At 38.8% G+C, this 15,693-nt stretch overlaps 1 protein-coding gene across 4 annotated transcripts in view; it reads right to left on the reverse strand.

The window, feature by feature from the left end:
- Positions 1-15,693, reverse strand: part of TUB (TUB bipartite transcription factor) — a 64,466-nt gene that overhangs the window by 18,947 nt on the left and 29,826 nt on the right. For all 4 annotated transcript variants that reach the window (XM_041481166.1, XM_041481168.1, XM_041481165.1 and 1 more), the window contains exon 3: positions 15,372-15,534. In XM_041481166.1, coding sequence (XP_041337100.1) covers positions 15,372-15,534 — 163 coding nt within the window. The remainder of the gene's footprint in view (positions 1-15,371; positions 15,535-15,693) is intronic.

Here is a 15,693-nt window from a genome sequence, read left to right on the forward strand (position 1 = left end):
TACATGAACTTCCCTCCCCCCATCAGAAAGGAAGTGCTACAGTGAGAAATGATGCTCCTTACCCAAGAACTGCTGCTGCTTTCTGAGCCAGCCAGTGTTAATGTAGCTGCTTGTTACATAGGAAAAGGGGACAGGATGCACAAATCAAAACACTCAGACAGGCGTGAAAGAGAGAGAAGAAACATGGAAGAAGCCAACCAAATCAAAACACGGAATAGCCACCCTGGCAGGAAAAGCTCTGTGTGTCAGAGCTGCTCCTCGGCTTCCTGGCTCCCAGAAAGTCAGCAGGAAATACACAATGTACCACTCACATTTAAGGTACAATTTCTGTGAAATTATTGTTTACTTTGATATTTTAAACACATCCAGGTTCTGATTTCACTGATGAGAAAGAAATCTTCATTTATATTGTCCATGGCAGTTTGGAGCAGAATCTCCTAGAATTTTCCTAGAATGTATTTACATAGTCTAAGTAAAAGAGTTTTGGGAAGAAAAACCAAACCCAACCAACCACCAATAACTTTTCACAGAATGATTCCTGAATTTTCATATCAGATTTCATTTTGTATTAACTCCTGGCTTCTCATGCTTTTCTGGGTTTTTTTAAAGTTCCATTTTTTTTTCATTATTTGCCCCATTCACTATACACAGCCAAAAAATTCACTTTATCTGTATATTTATTAACTTCTTTGTAAACTTTTCCAAACAAAGTAACAACACCACTATGTACCTATAATACTTTCATGAATCTCCTTTATTAAAGACTCATCAAGATCTTTGATAGCTAAACACACACTGGTTTTGTAATATTACGTAGGGTGCATACTTTTCATAGGTTCCTGCTGCAAATATTTTCACTAATTTGCATGATTTTTCTGTTGAACCACCCAGTACACCGGGTTCACTGTTATCTTGAATCACCCCAATGTGCCACAAATCAAACCAGAATTTGATCCACCATCTCCATTTGAAAGACAACCATTTTACATATGCATTTGTTACATCTGGGTTTTGTTTTTTTTCAATACTGAATATTTGGCCAAGCAATAAACTGTGAGACTGAAGCTTTCAGAAATACCAGTTTAATGAGCTAAGCTACTACAAAATGTCATCAATTTACTGCAGTTCCAGGCTCTGTCCCACAAAAATTATGGTTCTTTTTAAAAATAGGCACTGTGCACACTGCATACTGCCATTAAGAAATACCAGTAATAATCACAGATTTAGAAAAAATTGCTGAATACCGTGTTACCCATCAGAGAATTACAAAGTGCACTGACATGAGCAGTTAGCTACATTCCTTTTCCTATGCCAGTGTAACCTCATTAAACCTGATATTTCTCTCACATTTGTCTTCAGCACATTGTTCTGATCACAGCTTCATCACTCTTCAAGCTACTTAAAAAAGCATTACACATCTAAAACCAGAGTGCAGTCATTACACTACCGCTTCAACAGCTACTCATGTATAATTCAACAATTTTTGCTCTGAATTAGCTTCTTATTCATAGGATCTGGTCTAAGTGTTCTTTTTTCTTAAAACACAAAGAGCTGGGCTGTGCTTAGAAAGGAAAGGTCCACTATAGCTAAATACTAACAAAAACCTTTAAAATGCTATTTTAGCATGTTAAGTGCACTTACCCCACTGCATTCATCCTGCTCATTTGCAGGACATACAAAGGTTACACTCAGAGTGGAGACAAACCTGAAGCGATTGCAAAGCTAAAAGCAGAACATAAAATTTCCCAAGTTTTGCTCTAATTACCAATGAACTCCCCCCAACAAAATGTCTTGTGCTAAAACATGGCATAAAACCACCTCCCCTTCATACATTTTTACAGTTAGATCTGAAGTTATTAGCAAATCATTTCAACACTGTTATAAAAAAAATATTTCCTTAATACTCACACCTATTTTTGAAAGTAACTGAAAATTAATACAAGTTCCAGTACAGGGTTCTGTTACCACTTGCATTTTGTTTATTCCTAAATTCAAAATTAGTTATGTCTGTAGTGGATTTATCACCAAAATCCCTCTGGAATTTTAAGGATGCATTTGGTTCTACTTCTACATCCAATTAAAAAAAATATTTAGCAGCTTTGATAAGGATGGAAGACTGGAAATCCAGTCATAATCCTCCCAAGTTTACAACACTGTGAAAGACAAACCAGATATTATTTCAAGGGTGAAATTATACATGAATGAACAGCTAAATCCCAGTGTACAGAAAAAGTAGATGAACTGGATGAGGGGCTATGTGTATGCTCTGAATGTACTTTGACTGGCTTTTATTGGCTTCTAATCATCAACATGAACTTCAGGAGAGGAGATACTAGCATTTCCTTTGCTATAATTGACATATAAAATAACACCTCCACTCTCTGAAAACTTGGAACTGATGGGCAAATGCTGAAGGCCATAGCAGAGCAGGATGAGCAGTAAGTATTGCAGCAGAGGCTGAGGTTTCTTGGGCTAAAAATATTAGTTCCCAACACAAGGAGCAGTGTCAGCAAGCCAAAGCTCTCAGTCTACACAAAGTGAATTCACTTTCACTGACACAACTTGCTTTTATTAACATAGGCTAATGTTTGCCTGCTTGGGGGATTTTTCAGAAGATGAGTAAAATTATCACTGGCATGTGAGAAAAATACTAGGTGTTACCTGCTGTGGGATAATAAAAAAACTGTGCAGCACAATATCTTCAGTTCTGAACACAGTACAGACACAGGCATGTCAAAAGAGGTATTTTATGAGATAAAATAGAGCCTCAAGGCTATGCCATAACCATGATTTAAGTATTAGCTCGAATAATGATCCCTTTCAGGTTTTCTTTTAAACTAGCAAAAGAATCTTTACTCTTCAGCAAGATGTACTTCAAAATAAAATTTGGCATTTGTATTACCACACTGGAATGTCATTACTTTTTACATTAAACTGGGAAACATTTGCTTTCGGTTCATTTATTTTGCCAATAATTTTTACACTGAGTTAATTTTACCTTTGACACACACCATCTTTTCTCAAATATAAGAACAGCCTTTAGCTCAGGGCCAGCTCTAAAGCCTGTATAACCTAGAGCTTCCCTTGCAGCCAGAAGAACTACAGAGAGATGTTGTAGATTCAGATCTCAAGAATTAAGCTGCAATACGCAAAGGATTTGACTAAGGTAGGCTCAAGTCCTGCAAAATCCCTACAGATAAGCCCCAATACATTGACCTCAATAATTAACCTTATTAGTCATTGCTATCTTTAAAGAGACTTGTCAAGGATATAGACTACTTTCTCACTGAAGCAACAGTGGAGAAACTGTTGGACATGCACAAGACAGGAATACAGTACAGCCCAGGCAGGACAGTGTTTCAGTGGCCTTATTCAAGAACTGCAATTTATTGGAAAATTATTTCATTTCATTAGTCATTCAACACCAAATAAAAAGTAACTGAATGTAGTTCAACAGCCTCTCTTTTTCTGTGAGTGCACACACACACACATATATATATATAAATTTAAAGTAAAGTAGCTCATTACTTCTTGCACCCAGCTCAAATTGTAAATCTATGAGTGGCAATATAATTTCTACTTACCCTTTTGTCATTACCGATAGTGTATTTTTTTAAGCTACCTAGTCATAGACAAAGTCATTGCAGAAAATTTTTCAAACACCTCCCATTTGTCAGCCAAATGGGACAAAGTAACACTGAAGTAACACTTGAAAAACCTCTTTAAGGGTGTTTATCTCAGTTTTGTTGAATTATTTTCAAAATGTCCCCTTAACCTCTAATTTGTATAGTTTAAACCTCACTCCGAGTCTGGACAGAAGCAGCTGCAATTTAAGGCTGCTTCTCCAAACAAGATTAATTTCAGATAATTTAAAAAAGCACACTCTTTTAAGATGATTCTCTTCTTTTTACCACTGCAGGAAAACACCATCATCTTTCCTTCAGAACTTTCTTCCTCCTCTGCAATTTGAACACTCTCCTCTGAAAAAGACTCCATTTACAAATTTTTTGACTCCAAGGCTGCACATGCCCAGACACGACCAAGTCACACACATTTTCCAACCTCAGAAAAAAATTCAAGAAATTACTTTTAGACAATTTTCAGGTTTTCAAATAAACTATATAAAAAACAAGATAGAGAATTGACAGCAAAATAATGAATTTAACATCTGACATGCAGCTGCATGCAGCTAACCTTTGTGTTTCCCTTTTTTCTCCTTTCTGGTGCTGCTACTCTGACAGCTCGCAGCTGCTGCCTTGGTTTTTTTAGTTGGTTTCGGAGCTTGGGCGTCCACTACCACCTTTACATCTTCCTGTTCAGCCTCCTGCACTGCTTCAGAGATTCAGGGTACCCCACCAAAAAAGAAAATAAACAGAGAGAGAAGAGAGAAACAGAGAGAGAGACGAGAGAATGAATTGAGAACTTTGCAAAGGCATAAAAGAGAAAGCAAACACAGCAGAGTTTGGTATTTCAGACAACCCTTGCAGTGAGGAGAGCCAAATAAACCAGAATTTGCAAAGCTACAGTAAAAATCTGAAAGTGTTAGGTTAGCTGAGATATATTCCCTTACATTCTTCTTCCTCACAATAATATATCAACTCCTAACTTCCAGTCCAAAAGTGACATCAGAATATTGTTGTGTTACTGAGCTATTGTAGGAAGCATTTTTCCTCACAGTATAGCTCTGCCAGAGTGATCATCAACAGTGGCAGCATGAAGGCAGAAAAATTTTATTTTGACTTTGTAGCATCCATGCTTAAAGCTACATCCTAACTCTCTAAACAGGGAATGATCTGAAGGTTACTTTCAAAGCACATCTTGCACAGTCGTGTAACACAGCATGATGAGTAAATTGGCCATGCATTTTAGGGTGAAATTATACCCAAGGTGAATTTAAAAACTCTTCCTACTTTGTATCATACACAAATTAATTAACTCCTTGGAAGGACTCTCTACAAAATATGCACAGCATAAACTGTGAATGTCACCATAATTAACACAGTGTTACTTGTTTTCAAAGTAAAAAGAGGCTTTATCATTTTCCTAAAAGCACGACACGCTTTGAGGTCAATATTTGAGTCTCTGAAAGCAACACACACCATAACTCTTTCCTCTGGCTAGACCAAACCTCAAAGTCAGATAAATACCACAATTGCCTTCCTGAAATGCATAAAGAAACTATCAAACTTCAGACCCCAAACTATAGGTGGGCACCAAGAGATTTTGGGGTTGGCTGCTGGTCACTGGTAAGTGCCAAGCCCAACTGGCTTCATGTGGTGGCTGTGGTTTCTCTCCCTGGCATAGGGGCCTCCCACCCTTTCCTTTTCCCAAAATCTTAGTAATTTCTTTAAAAGGATAAAAAAAAGTCCACTAAGGGCCATTATGGGAAAGAACTGGTTGCCCTAAAATTACTTTTAAAATATCCAGACAAACTTCTTAAACTCCCAAAAGTCTAAATGATTCTCAATGACGTGTGGACTGACACTATTCTCTCTCTGAAGGGGAAACTTCTCCCTAAGCTTCTGGTCTGTGAAGCAACTTTCCTCTTCAGCAAATCCTTCAAGCACACGAATAGAAATAGAAATAGAAATGCCAGGGAGAATCTCAGAGGAGAAAGATGAAACAGATTTAGTCATGTCTGTGTAGACTGCAGCTCCCAAACCCGCTGCTAACCCTCCCCAGCACAGCAATCTGTTATGAGCAGCTTTGCATTCACAACACAGCAGGCACCTGAGGCACTCAAACACACACTCCTTTTCTCATTGTGCAGAGGAAGGGTTCCCTTCCACAGAGAATATACATTAAATTATTACAGGAGAGACTTGAAATCTAAAGAAACAGCTTGTCACCACCCAGTTCTTCATGTCTGCCTTTGTCAAACACTAATCACAGGACTGCAATCCCTCTGCTGAGTGGAAAGGAGCACTGGAAATGAGTAGGACAAAATCAAAGGAGCGAGTGCACAGGGAAGATGGCACATAAAAGACACAGGTCCTACCTCCTGGGCATGGCAGCCTCAGACTATGCAGAGAACCAGAGTCAGCTCCCCACAGTCTTTAAATGGGGTGATTTGCCAACCCAGCACCTATGCTATATTTGTACCTCAGTCTCTATTTAAAAACTAGGCTGCGTTCTTTTAATTGTTTTGAAGATGGTAATCCATGTTATAATTAAATTCAGTACTTTACAAATAACCCATAATAAATGGCCAGGCAGTTCTCTAAATCATTTTAAATCTGGCTGTATTCATTCACTCAGAAGCACTATTTATTTGGTCCAAAGCAATGATCAATCAGCAAAGGATGAAACTTTCTGACATTATTAATTGCAAAGTTCAAGACTTATCTTCTCTATCTTGTCAGCCATTCTTTCATCTTACAAGTAAAGCCTTAATGTTTTTTGAGTTACTTTTGCCTCAAAACTTCGAGCAAGAGGTATCTGATTATAAGCTCAGTGAGGGAGCTCCAAAGGACAGAGAAGAGAATATTTCCATTGCTTTACTCTGTGAGGCAGAGAACAGGATTTCAGCCCAGTAGCCATTCTGAGACCTTGGCTGCTGTCTGTGGTAAATGGGCCTTTCAGACACAAGAGATGGAGACTGCAAAATAAGATTCAAATCATGAAGGCAATGATACTGTGCCTGGGTTCACGAAAGGAATTGGCACAGAATGTCCTGATTCTAAAGGACACATTTCTGAGTATTACCATTACATTTAAAGTACTACCTCTATAATAAATCCAAATTTAATCCCAACGTGCCATCTCCACCACAAAACCATCTCATTCTTAGCTTTTAGCTATTTTGCAAATAGCAGACCTCAGCTAAGGCTCACCCACTCACTCATGTTTTCTCTGGTGCAGTCTGCAGATACCACAGAAAGTTTGCTTTCTGTACAAATTCAGTTCAGGGCATATCCTTGCATTTAGGCAAGCTCCTGCCAACAGGCCAGCCAGGATTTGGATGCTTGCAGCCTGCAAACCCAAAGGGACAGGTCTGTGAGCCTCCCCTGCTCAGTTGGTCCAGCAGGCTTGGATGTGGAGCAAAGTAAAAAATCCTGTTTTCTGTTTCCAGTGCTTTCTTCTGCCCTGGAGAGTTGGAAGGAGGACCATTTCTAAGCCCTGTGTACTCACTCTGCAGCTGGTCATTAGCATGTGCAGCTTTCAACTTCTCCAACCAGCATTCTTTCCAGGCTGCCTTTGTGGAGATGAAGCAAGTCAGAGAGGCAGTGTTTATCCCCAGCCACGTTGTCAGGGGATCAAATGTCTTTCCCTCAGCCCTCTGCTGCATCTTTGAATCATTATCTAACAGACTGACAAGAATTTCCATTCTCAGCAGGATGGAAACCTTCAGGTTAACTCTAGCCTACATTCTCCACAGGCTCTAGATAGCCCATAAAACAATTTACCGTTCCCTGCAAAAAAGCCTGAATAAGGAAAATGAGATAAACTGGCTCCCTAAATAATATTCATTGATACAACAATATGATTACATCCTTTGCTGGACATCAAAAAGCTAAAAACAGTGATAGGCAGCACCAGAGGACAAGTAAATTAAGAACTTTAAATGCAGCTATATGGGGATGAAATTTCAAAGACTGTCACTCAAAAATGCATTGATTTCAGTACAGCTATCCATTTAGGCAGCTTTAAAAATCCCTACTGACATTATCTTAAACAGTAGGAGACTAGATTTGAAAATCTATCCTGATACCTCATATGCCCACCCTCGATTATTAACATCATCACTTAAAAAACCCAGAGATTTTCCCTTTCCATAAGAATTATTTGTTTGCACTAGATTGGATTCAGACAAGAAAAAAAATGGAGGAGCAAGTACTGTAGTGAGTCAGCATTCCAAAGAGAAAAATCCACTGGACTCTCAGACCTGGTATTTCACTCTAGTTTGAACTTAATAAATTGTAAAAAAATGGTTTTGAGATAAATGCCAAGCATACAAATAAAACAACTACATGACTTTAATTTCAGTATTATTCATCCATGTTCATTAAATCAAGTACTGACTACTATTCAACAGAATATCCAAAAAAGTATTTTTCGGGAGACAGAAGGGAACAGAGATTGCAATATTAATCCAGGATCTGAGATGAAAAGAAAGAGGAACAAACAGCAAACAGTCTGTTAACACAATACAGGTGAGTATGGAAGGGCTTTGTCAAGGCAGACAAGGGCAGTGTCCCAACTTCGCCCTGCACCACCAATGGCCTAATTCAGAAAAGGGGAAAAAAGTAACTTCTCCATGAGCCAGTTCTGTGGTGGACAACACTCCAGGTAACAGGGATACAGCCACAATGCACAGCCAGATAAAAGGATGCACTTTGTAAGCATGTGTGTAAACTATGATGCAGATAACTCAAGTTCTTTTTCAAGTCTGTAAATTACCCTCATATATTTATATGAGTGAACATAAAAGATGAAAATACATGAAAATGTAAAACATGTCTTTCCATCTGGCCTTCATGATGAGAAGTTCACACAGGAAATAAGTTTCAAAGTAGCATGAATGAAAATGCAGATTTCTTTTTGCCATTTGTATGACCATATTTCTTGATGTGAGTGCTTGTACACTCCTATGATCTTAGAGAAGGAAAAAAAAAAAAAAAACCTATGAATCATACCTTACCAATCTCTAGCACATAAAAATGCCATGTGTTAAAAAAAAAGGGTACTTTTGATCAGTACATTATGCAAAGAATGAAGTAAATGAAAAATCACAAAAAGAAAAAACAATTCTAAAATTGTGCAGTCTGTCTGGAAAACACTTTAAGTAGGAAGAGGCTGAAACAGACAATGAGGTATGTGAGGCAAGTATAAGGCAAATATTCATTCTATTGACCAACATCCTCTCAACAATAAAAGTGAAACCCAGAAAGAGTACCATGCAAAGGAAGATCAACTACAGTTCAGTCAGGGTGTACCTTAACAACTCAGTGTGAATTGGATGTCTTTTTCTTACTGTTGCCTGAGAAGATCTTGTGTTTCACTGTAAGAATGGCTTATTGCTTTTCTTTGTGAGATCTAGCCTTAGTCACTCTAGCTGCTTATTTGGGCTGTTGTTCATTCTTAGTTTATTTAATCAACTTAGATTCTGAACTGATCTAGTATTTCTACAATCATTTAAAAGACACTGGAGTCTATCAGAAATATTCTGAAGATGGGCAAACCCAGGATATTTTACAGTGCAAATAAATATTTCTATTAATTTTACATAGACCACACAAATAGTTAAATACAAGGATCTGAAGAAGGACAAGGATTTTGGCATGTTAGCTACTGGTTAATCACATGCAAAGATTTGATTCCTGCCTCAAAATGCTTACAATCAAAGGCATTACTCCTTCAGCTAGTAACTTACAGTCAGATTCCAGATTCCCAAAACCTTATTGCCAATAAATTCCCTAAGGCTCCTTGCAGTTTATGCCTCTAACAGTGATGTGATGACCAGGCTGATGTTGCAAACCTGAAAATACTCAGAAGTGAAATGGGATGGGTTTTTTAGTGCTCCAAAAACAGGAACCAATGTACTTGGGAACTTGGTGCTGCCTAAGGATATTATTAAAAGCTCATTGGTCTGAGTTCCTCAGAGAGAACAACAGAAGGAATTAAATAAAAGATTCTTCTAAACCCCCACATACCTGCTTCCCAATCCTGGGAAGAAGGAAGGTAAAGGAAGCACGTGGAGAGTTGATAGCAAGGAACTAGACTTTGGGAAAGCAGACAACTAATAAGGAAAGCTAAAATGATCTATGAAAAACCTATGCCAGGAAGATGAAAGACAGTGATAAATTACATAATTACTTTGTGATACTGGAGCCTTGAGGGCACAACTAGGCTTTAATTGCCCTGAGAGCCTCCCTGGGGGATTCTACCCACACCCTGTCCATGGGCTTTGTTCCAGCTGAGCCCAGGGCTGTGCTGGAGGTGCTGCTTCCCAGCCGGTCTGCTGGGAGCATTCTGGCACTGCAGGCAGCTCATCTCCCCAACAGAGATATGTGCACTGCAGCATCTCTTTTCCACCCTGACTGGTGCCTTGCAGGGCCCTGGCCCTGGTTCATCCCTTGCCATGTCTGGGACTGCAGGGAATGCTGTTGGTAGCTCTGCCTGCCCTGTTTGCAGCCTTTGGGATGGGACTCTGCCTGCCAGGGCATTTCCTCTGCTGGGGGCAGCCTCACCTCCTGGCTCCTGAGATACTGCCCAGAACAGAAAACAGCTAAATATCAAGCAGTAGCTGAAAGTAAATACACTACAAGTGGGACTTTAAAGGAAAGAGAAGGAAGTTTCTCAAACCATTTCCTCTAAACTTTCCTCTCAAATAGTTCAATACCAAGAACCACCAAAAGACCTGTGGAACACTTGCCCTCTGCTCCTTGCTGCTGGGTTAATTTGTTTATTTTGGAAGTGCACAAAAAGACCTGTGGAACACTTGCTACCCACTGCCCTCTGCTCCTTGCTGCTGGGTTAATTTGTTTATTTTGGAAGTGCACTGGTGCAGTAAGGACTGCTGACAAATGAAACAGATGCTTTAAAGATTAAGGTGAAGAGACTGCAGCTGAAATAAAGATTTCAGAATATCTGCTTATTGGAAGTTAAGTATTTTGCTCACATGATGTTTGGAGTGCTGCCTGATCTCCCAGTATTAACAGCCCTTTGCAAAGAACATTCCTTGCTCTCTTCAAAAAAATAAACTAATACCTACTCATTCCAAGGTCAGTGGAAAACAGGGATGGAGAGACACTCTGATGAGCGGCAAATATATGATTTTTTAAATTAATAGTTAACTGATGTCATCTTTTAAAACTGACAGCTAAGGATACTCATCAGAAAACTCTATCTCATCATTCATGGTAAATAGCAGAATGACACATCAAATTTAACAATCCAAAGCTATGAATTGTCATCAGAGGTCTGTTTAACACACCACACAGCCATTACACCTAGATGTGCTGCCAAATGTCAGAGGAGAAAAGTAAAAAAGTCATTCTGCCTTTTAACACATGGTTAATCTAAATCGCTAAATTGGAAGTTGCAATGAAAATTACTCTGAGAGTATCTAATTGAAAACATTTTTAATTTCAAGTCTTATATAAAAACACCACAGCTGCAAAGCATGGCAATATTAATGAAAGCATATCTGGCACTCATTCAAATCTCTGCCTTCCTTCAGTGCTGTGAAAAGAAAAATCACTCCCCAGTGGAAATTCACCATTTTCACAGAAGTAAAATCTCTGTAAAAATGGGCTTTCAGCATTTGCATTAAATGTAATTAAATAATGTAATTAAATTGTTGCAGTAATTAGTGTATCTCTGCATGCTATTTGGCTCCAGGAATGCTCAGTATTTGCAATCCAGATTGAAAAGAACTGTATTTGTAGCAGAATTTTGCAATGTCAAATCAGGCTAAAGTGTTTGTTCAGGTTTTCAAGAAACTTCACAAAATAAGTTGAGTAGAAATACAAGAAAACAAGCAAGCAGATGTAACTGTGACAGCAAGTAAAATTTTAAGGAAAGTAAACAAACATGTAGCATTATGTCCTTATGAAGGACACTGAATTGAAAATAAACCAGAACACATGAGGAGAATACAGTGTAAGTGATCTCTCCTACAAAGAAGGATTACATTCCTTCTGGTAAATGAATGCCTTTGTTGTCTTTTATGTAGAATTTAAATTTAATAGCTATATAAAAAGTTGCTATTGGTTCTTCCCTGGCTGTTTACAATGATGAAATAGCAATTGAGCTGCATTTGGTACTGAGAGTGAGAGAGGCTTTATTGTAAATAGTACAAACTAGAGCCATGGAACACCGTCATGGGAATCAGTGAAAGGATACCTGTTCCTTGAAATGGCAGGCAGATAAATGTAGGGCCTAACTCTGCCTACCTGACCTACAGGTGCTGAAGACTGTGTTACCACTGGCTGGGACTCCAGCTCAAACGAGCCCCTTACAGGCCTGAGTGCCAAGGAATTTTTATCTTGTGTTGGTCTTTTCAGCTTAATTCATCTCAGTTCCTGCAAGTAACTTTTGTTGTTATTAGTTAATTAGGCATTATGCCAACAACAAAAGGGCTTAAAAAAGATACACTACGTGCAAGTCATTTACAAGGTACAGTAGCTGAAGACTTTTATCTGTAGGTGAAACATGGGACAAATGAGAAGAAATGTTCTGTGTGGAGACTCATGCATGGTGGATTCTGCAGAGCCACTCCCTCACTGGAGCAGCACACATCTCCTTAAAAGTCTCATGGTGCCCAGAGGAATTGCTAGCAACCCTTGGCAGGGAACATAAACACCATTTTGTCCTACCAATGTGTCATTTCTCTGCCTTGAAGTCATCTAAGAAAAAAAATTATGGCATTTCTGGCAATACACAATTAGCTCAACTAGCAAAATACAGTGTTCTACTCTATCCACCCCCAAGTAGCTCACCAGGCTGACGCTCTATTCCAGAACAAGAATAACTGATTTTCTACTCCAAGCTCTGATAATTATTCTGGAATTAAATGAGTTTTTGCTGCAGAGTAGAGTTGCCCATGAGGGAACCATTGCAGCACAGATAATGGCATCAGAATAAGCAGTGGCAGTGTATGAAGGAGAATTTCCCAGCACAGATAATGGCATCAGAATAAGCAGTGGCAGTGTATGAAGGAGAATTTCCCAGCACAGATAATGGCATCAGAATAAGCAGTGGCAGTGTATGAGGGAGAATTTCCCAGCACAGAAAGCCCAGCATCTGAGAATTGCTGAGATGCTATCTCTGACCTACTTTGCTCAAAGTACCATAGAGATATCTCCACACAGGCATCCAATTATTTGTTGAAATCAACAAGTACTTTTGTCCTACACAGAATCGGCACAAGCTAAAAGAGAGAGTAGAGCAGGATGATAGGTGGAAAGAAGTGTTCTTTCTGTAGCATTTGCTAGCACAGGAATTGATTTCACAAACATGCTCATCCAAGCAGTGTAGTTCATTCAGTAGAGCATCAAGTCCTATCAAAGAGCCATTCTCAATTTGGAATCAGCATGCCCATAACAGCAACAAATGAACGGAAAAGAGCAGAATAGTTCTTTAGAAACAGCCCAGCTGTCCCATGCATCCGATACTGCCACATACAAATGTTTTCATTGAAGGGGAAAAAAAAAGCCAGCCCTGAAGCTCAATGCCACAGTTAAAAATGGTCATCAAATCCCAAAATGTACCCTGCAAACTGGGGAACTGAAGACATTAAGCACATTCCCAGAGAAGGCCACACCAAAAAAGGACACTTGGAGAGTTCTTGTAATATTTTCAAAAGCAACATGCCTAACAAAGGATTTTACAAGGCAATAAAACACCCTGCTAGGTAATTAAATTCTTCTAAGCTGGCTCTTGCAAACGGCATGGTTTATTACAAGGAGAGCTGTCCCAAGGGATTAACAAATGTCGTGTTGAATATGAGAAACATTATATTTCTTTGCTTCTCTGAAACCTTGTGAAACATTAAAAAGGTTTGAGAGACAAATTTAGAACAAACTGATTTAGGGAGAATAAATCCTAAGTATTCCAGTGAATGGTGTGGTATAATATGACAGGAAGGGTCACTTTTACCTTAAGAGCACAGTTAATCTCACTTACACTGAGGAAGTCCACTCTGGTGCAAATTGATGTACAGTTTAGCTCAGTTAGTGCATATATGAAATTGTTACCAATTATGTGATGATAATGTCTTTTTCTCGGATTTGTAAAAATTAAAACCTTGATCAACTGACAATACAGCGGGTTTAGTAAACAGCACCATCTCTCTGCTATAAGATATTATTTCTTAGAACAGCTCTGCACCTTTCATAAACTCTTGAGTGTGTGAGGAAAAAGAGAAAATTTCTATTTTGTCTGATTAAAAAATAAACAAACTAAATGTTTGTGCTAAATCAAATTTTTTTTTGGTTTAGACTAGAAAGCAATTCAGTTTAATCTTAAAAAATTACATCCCAGACCCTGAGAAACAGACAGCAAGGAGAAATATCACTATTTTTTTTAAAATAATTAAAATAATACTAGGTTGAAAAAATAATTCTCCATCTGAAACCACTTATGGTATCCTATTTGCTTGCAGAAACAAGATTAAAAAGGCTCATTATTACCAAAACCTCAGCATCTAAATAATGCAATTTCCAGATTCTAACAGTAAATTCTGTAGTTGTAATCAGCTAAAAATTTCCACTAATAGCTAACCAGGAGGAAAGACTCTGAAACCTGCTTTTCTCAGAGCAGAATTTGTTAGTCCACTAAATACCCACCTTATTCTTGTGGAAAAATAAGACCACCAAGTGAAAACAAAACAACAGGGAGACAAAATTCCAACATGTGGAGTAAAACTGACAGAAATTTTAACTAAATGCTGGGTCAAGTTATTGTTTGTATAAGAGTAGGATACTGGTTGTTTTGGGTTTTTTTTAAGAGTTAGATTCACAAAGGCATCTTAAAATTTAATATGTAAACCACAAAACCTAAGTACTCTGCCACTTAACACCATTCTCAACCAGAAAGCTGCCAACTGCATTCCCAATCAATATCACGAGATATTGATTCAGTTCCTGTTCCACAAACTCATCAATAGTCAGGGAAGGAAGCCTTTTGCTATTGAAGCTTATGAATCCCTCATTAATTACATTCAACCTAATGATTATTAATTAGGAAACCCTGAGGAAAAGTACACACATACCATTTTAGAGGGCCAAAAAGCATGGGTGATATGAGGACAGAACTAAATAATGGCTGGTTTCCTTAGGATTGATTTCTGATTATTAAGGTCTTTTAAAAGAAATGGCATTATAATTTTTTTCCCCTGTGGGTGTGACACATGAAGTGACTCTAACCCTACTGGATCCTGTAATCTTTAATGAAAAAGTGGTGACATTTTACAAGTTTGAAATGTTCTTCTCTACCTGTTTTAATGGACTTTGCAGAAACACAGAGTCTTTGAAATTACTACATTCAGTCATAGCTGAACTTAGTTAATAGGTTTCAAATTTATCATTACCTCTGTCAGGTTTAAGCAAAATTACACGCAGAGGAACATTCAGAGTAGAACCCATCAGCTTTACTTAGTATGAACCAAGGCTGAAGACACTTAAATAGCCATGGCAGAAGGGACAAGCTGTCTCTCTCAGTTCAGCACTGAAATGGCAGTTAGGTACCTTGCTCCCTCCTGTTAGGCTACAATTGCAAATTCTGATGGTTTTATCCCCAAACACAAGTGAAGGATGTCAATGATTCACTAAAACATGCAAAACAAGAGCCTTTGTCCTCCTGAGCATAAAATGAGCGCCACACCAGGACTGCCAGCAGATACAGCTGCAGGAGGTGACATTCTGTACCATGATATATGGTGCTGCTGTTGCTGTTGAGATAGGATTCAACCAGCGGGGCCTGCTCCTCCGAATGTTTCGTCCTGCGCGTCCTTGCCCGGCTGTCCACGTTGGACTGAACCATCAGTGGCTCCTGGCGCTTCTTTTTCTGCTTCTGTTCCAGCAGTGCTCTCTGGAGAAAAGACAGAGAAAAGCATCTGTTTCTGCACTCCAAACAGCAGCAACCTAGGATGGAAAACAATGGTCAGCTTTACCCCTTCCCCGGCTCTACAGCGGCAGCAGTTGGCAGGCGGGAGATTGGGACGTCGGGTTACAGGAAACCTTTCCAAAA

Source organism: Pyrgilauda ruficollis, unplaced genomic scaffold, assembly GCF_017590135.1.
Source record: "Pyrgilauda ruficollis isolate IOZ18807 unplaced genomic scaffold, ASM1759013v1 scaffold55, whole genome shotgun sequence".
Classification (NCBI taxonomy): domain Eukaryota; kingdom Metazoa; phylum Chordata; class Aves; order Passeriformes; family Passeridae; genus Pyrgilauda; species Pyrgilauda ruficollis.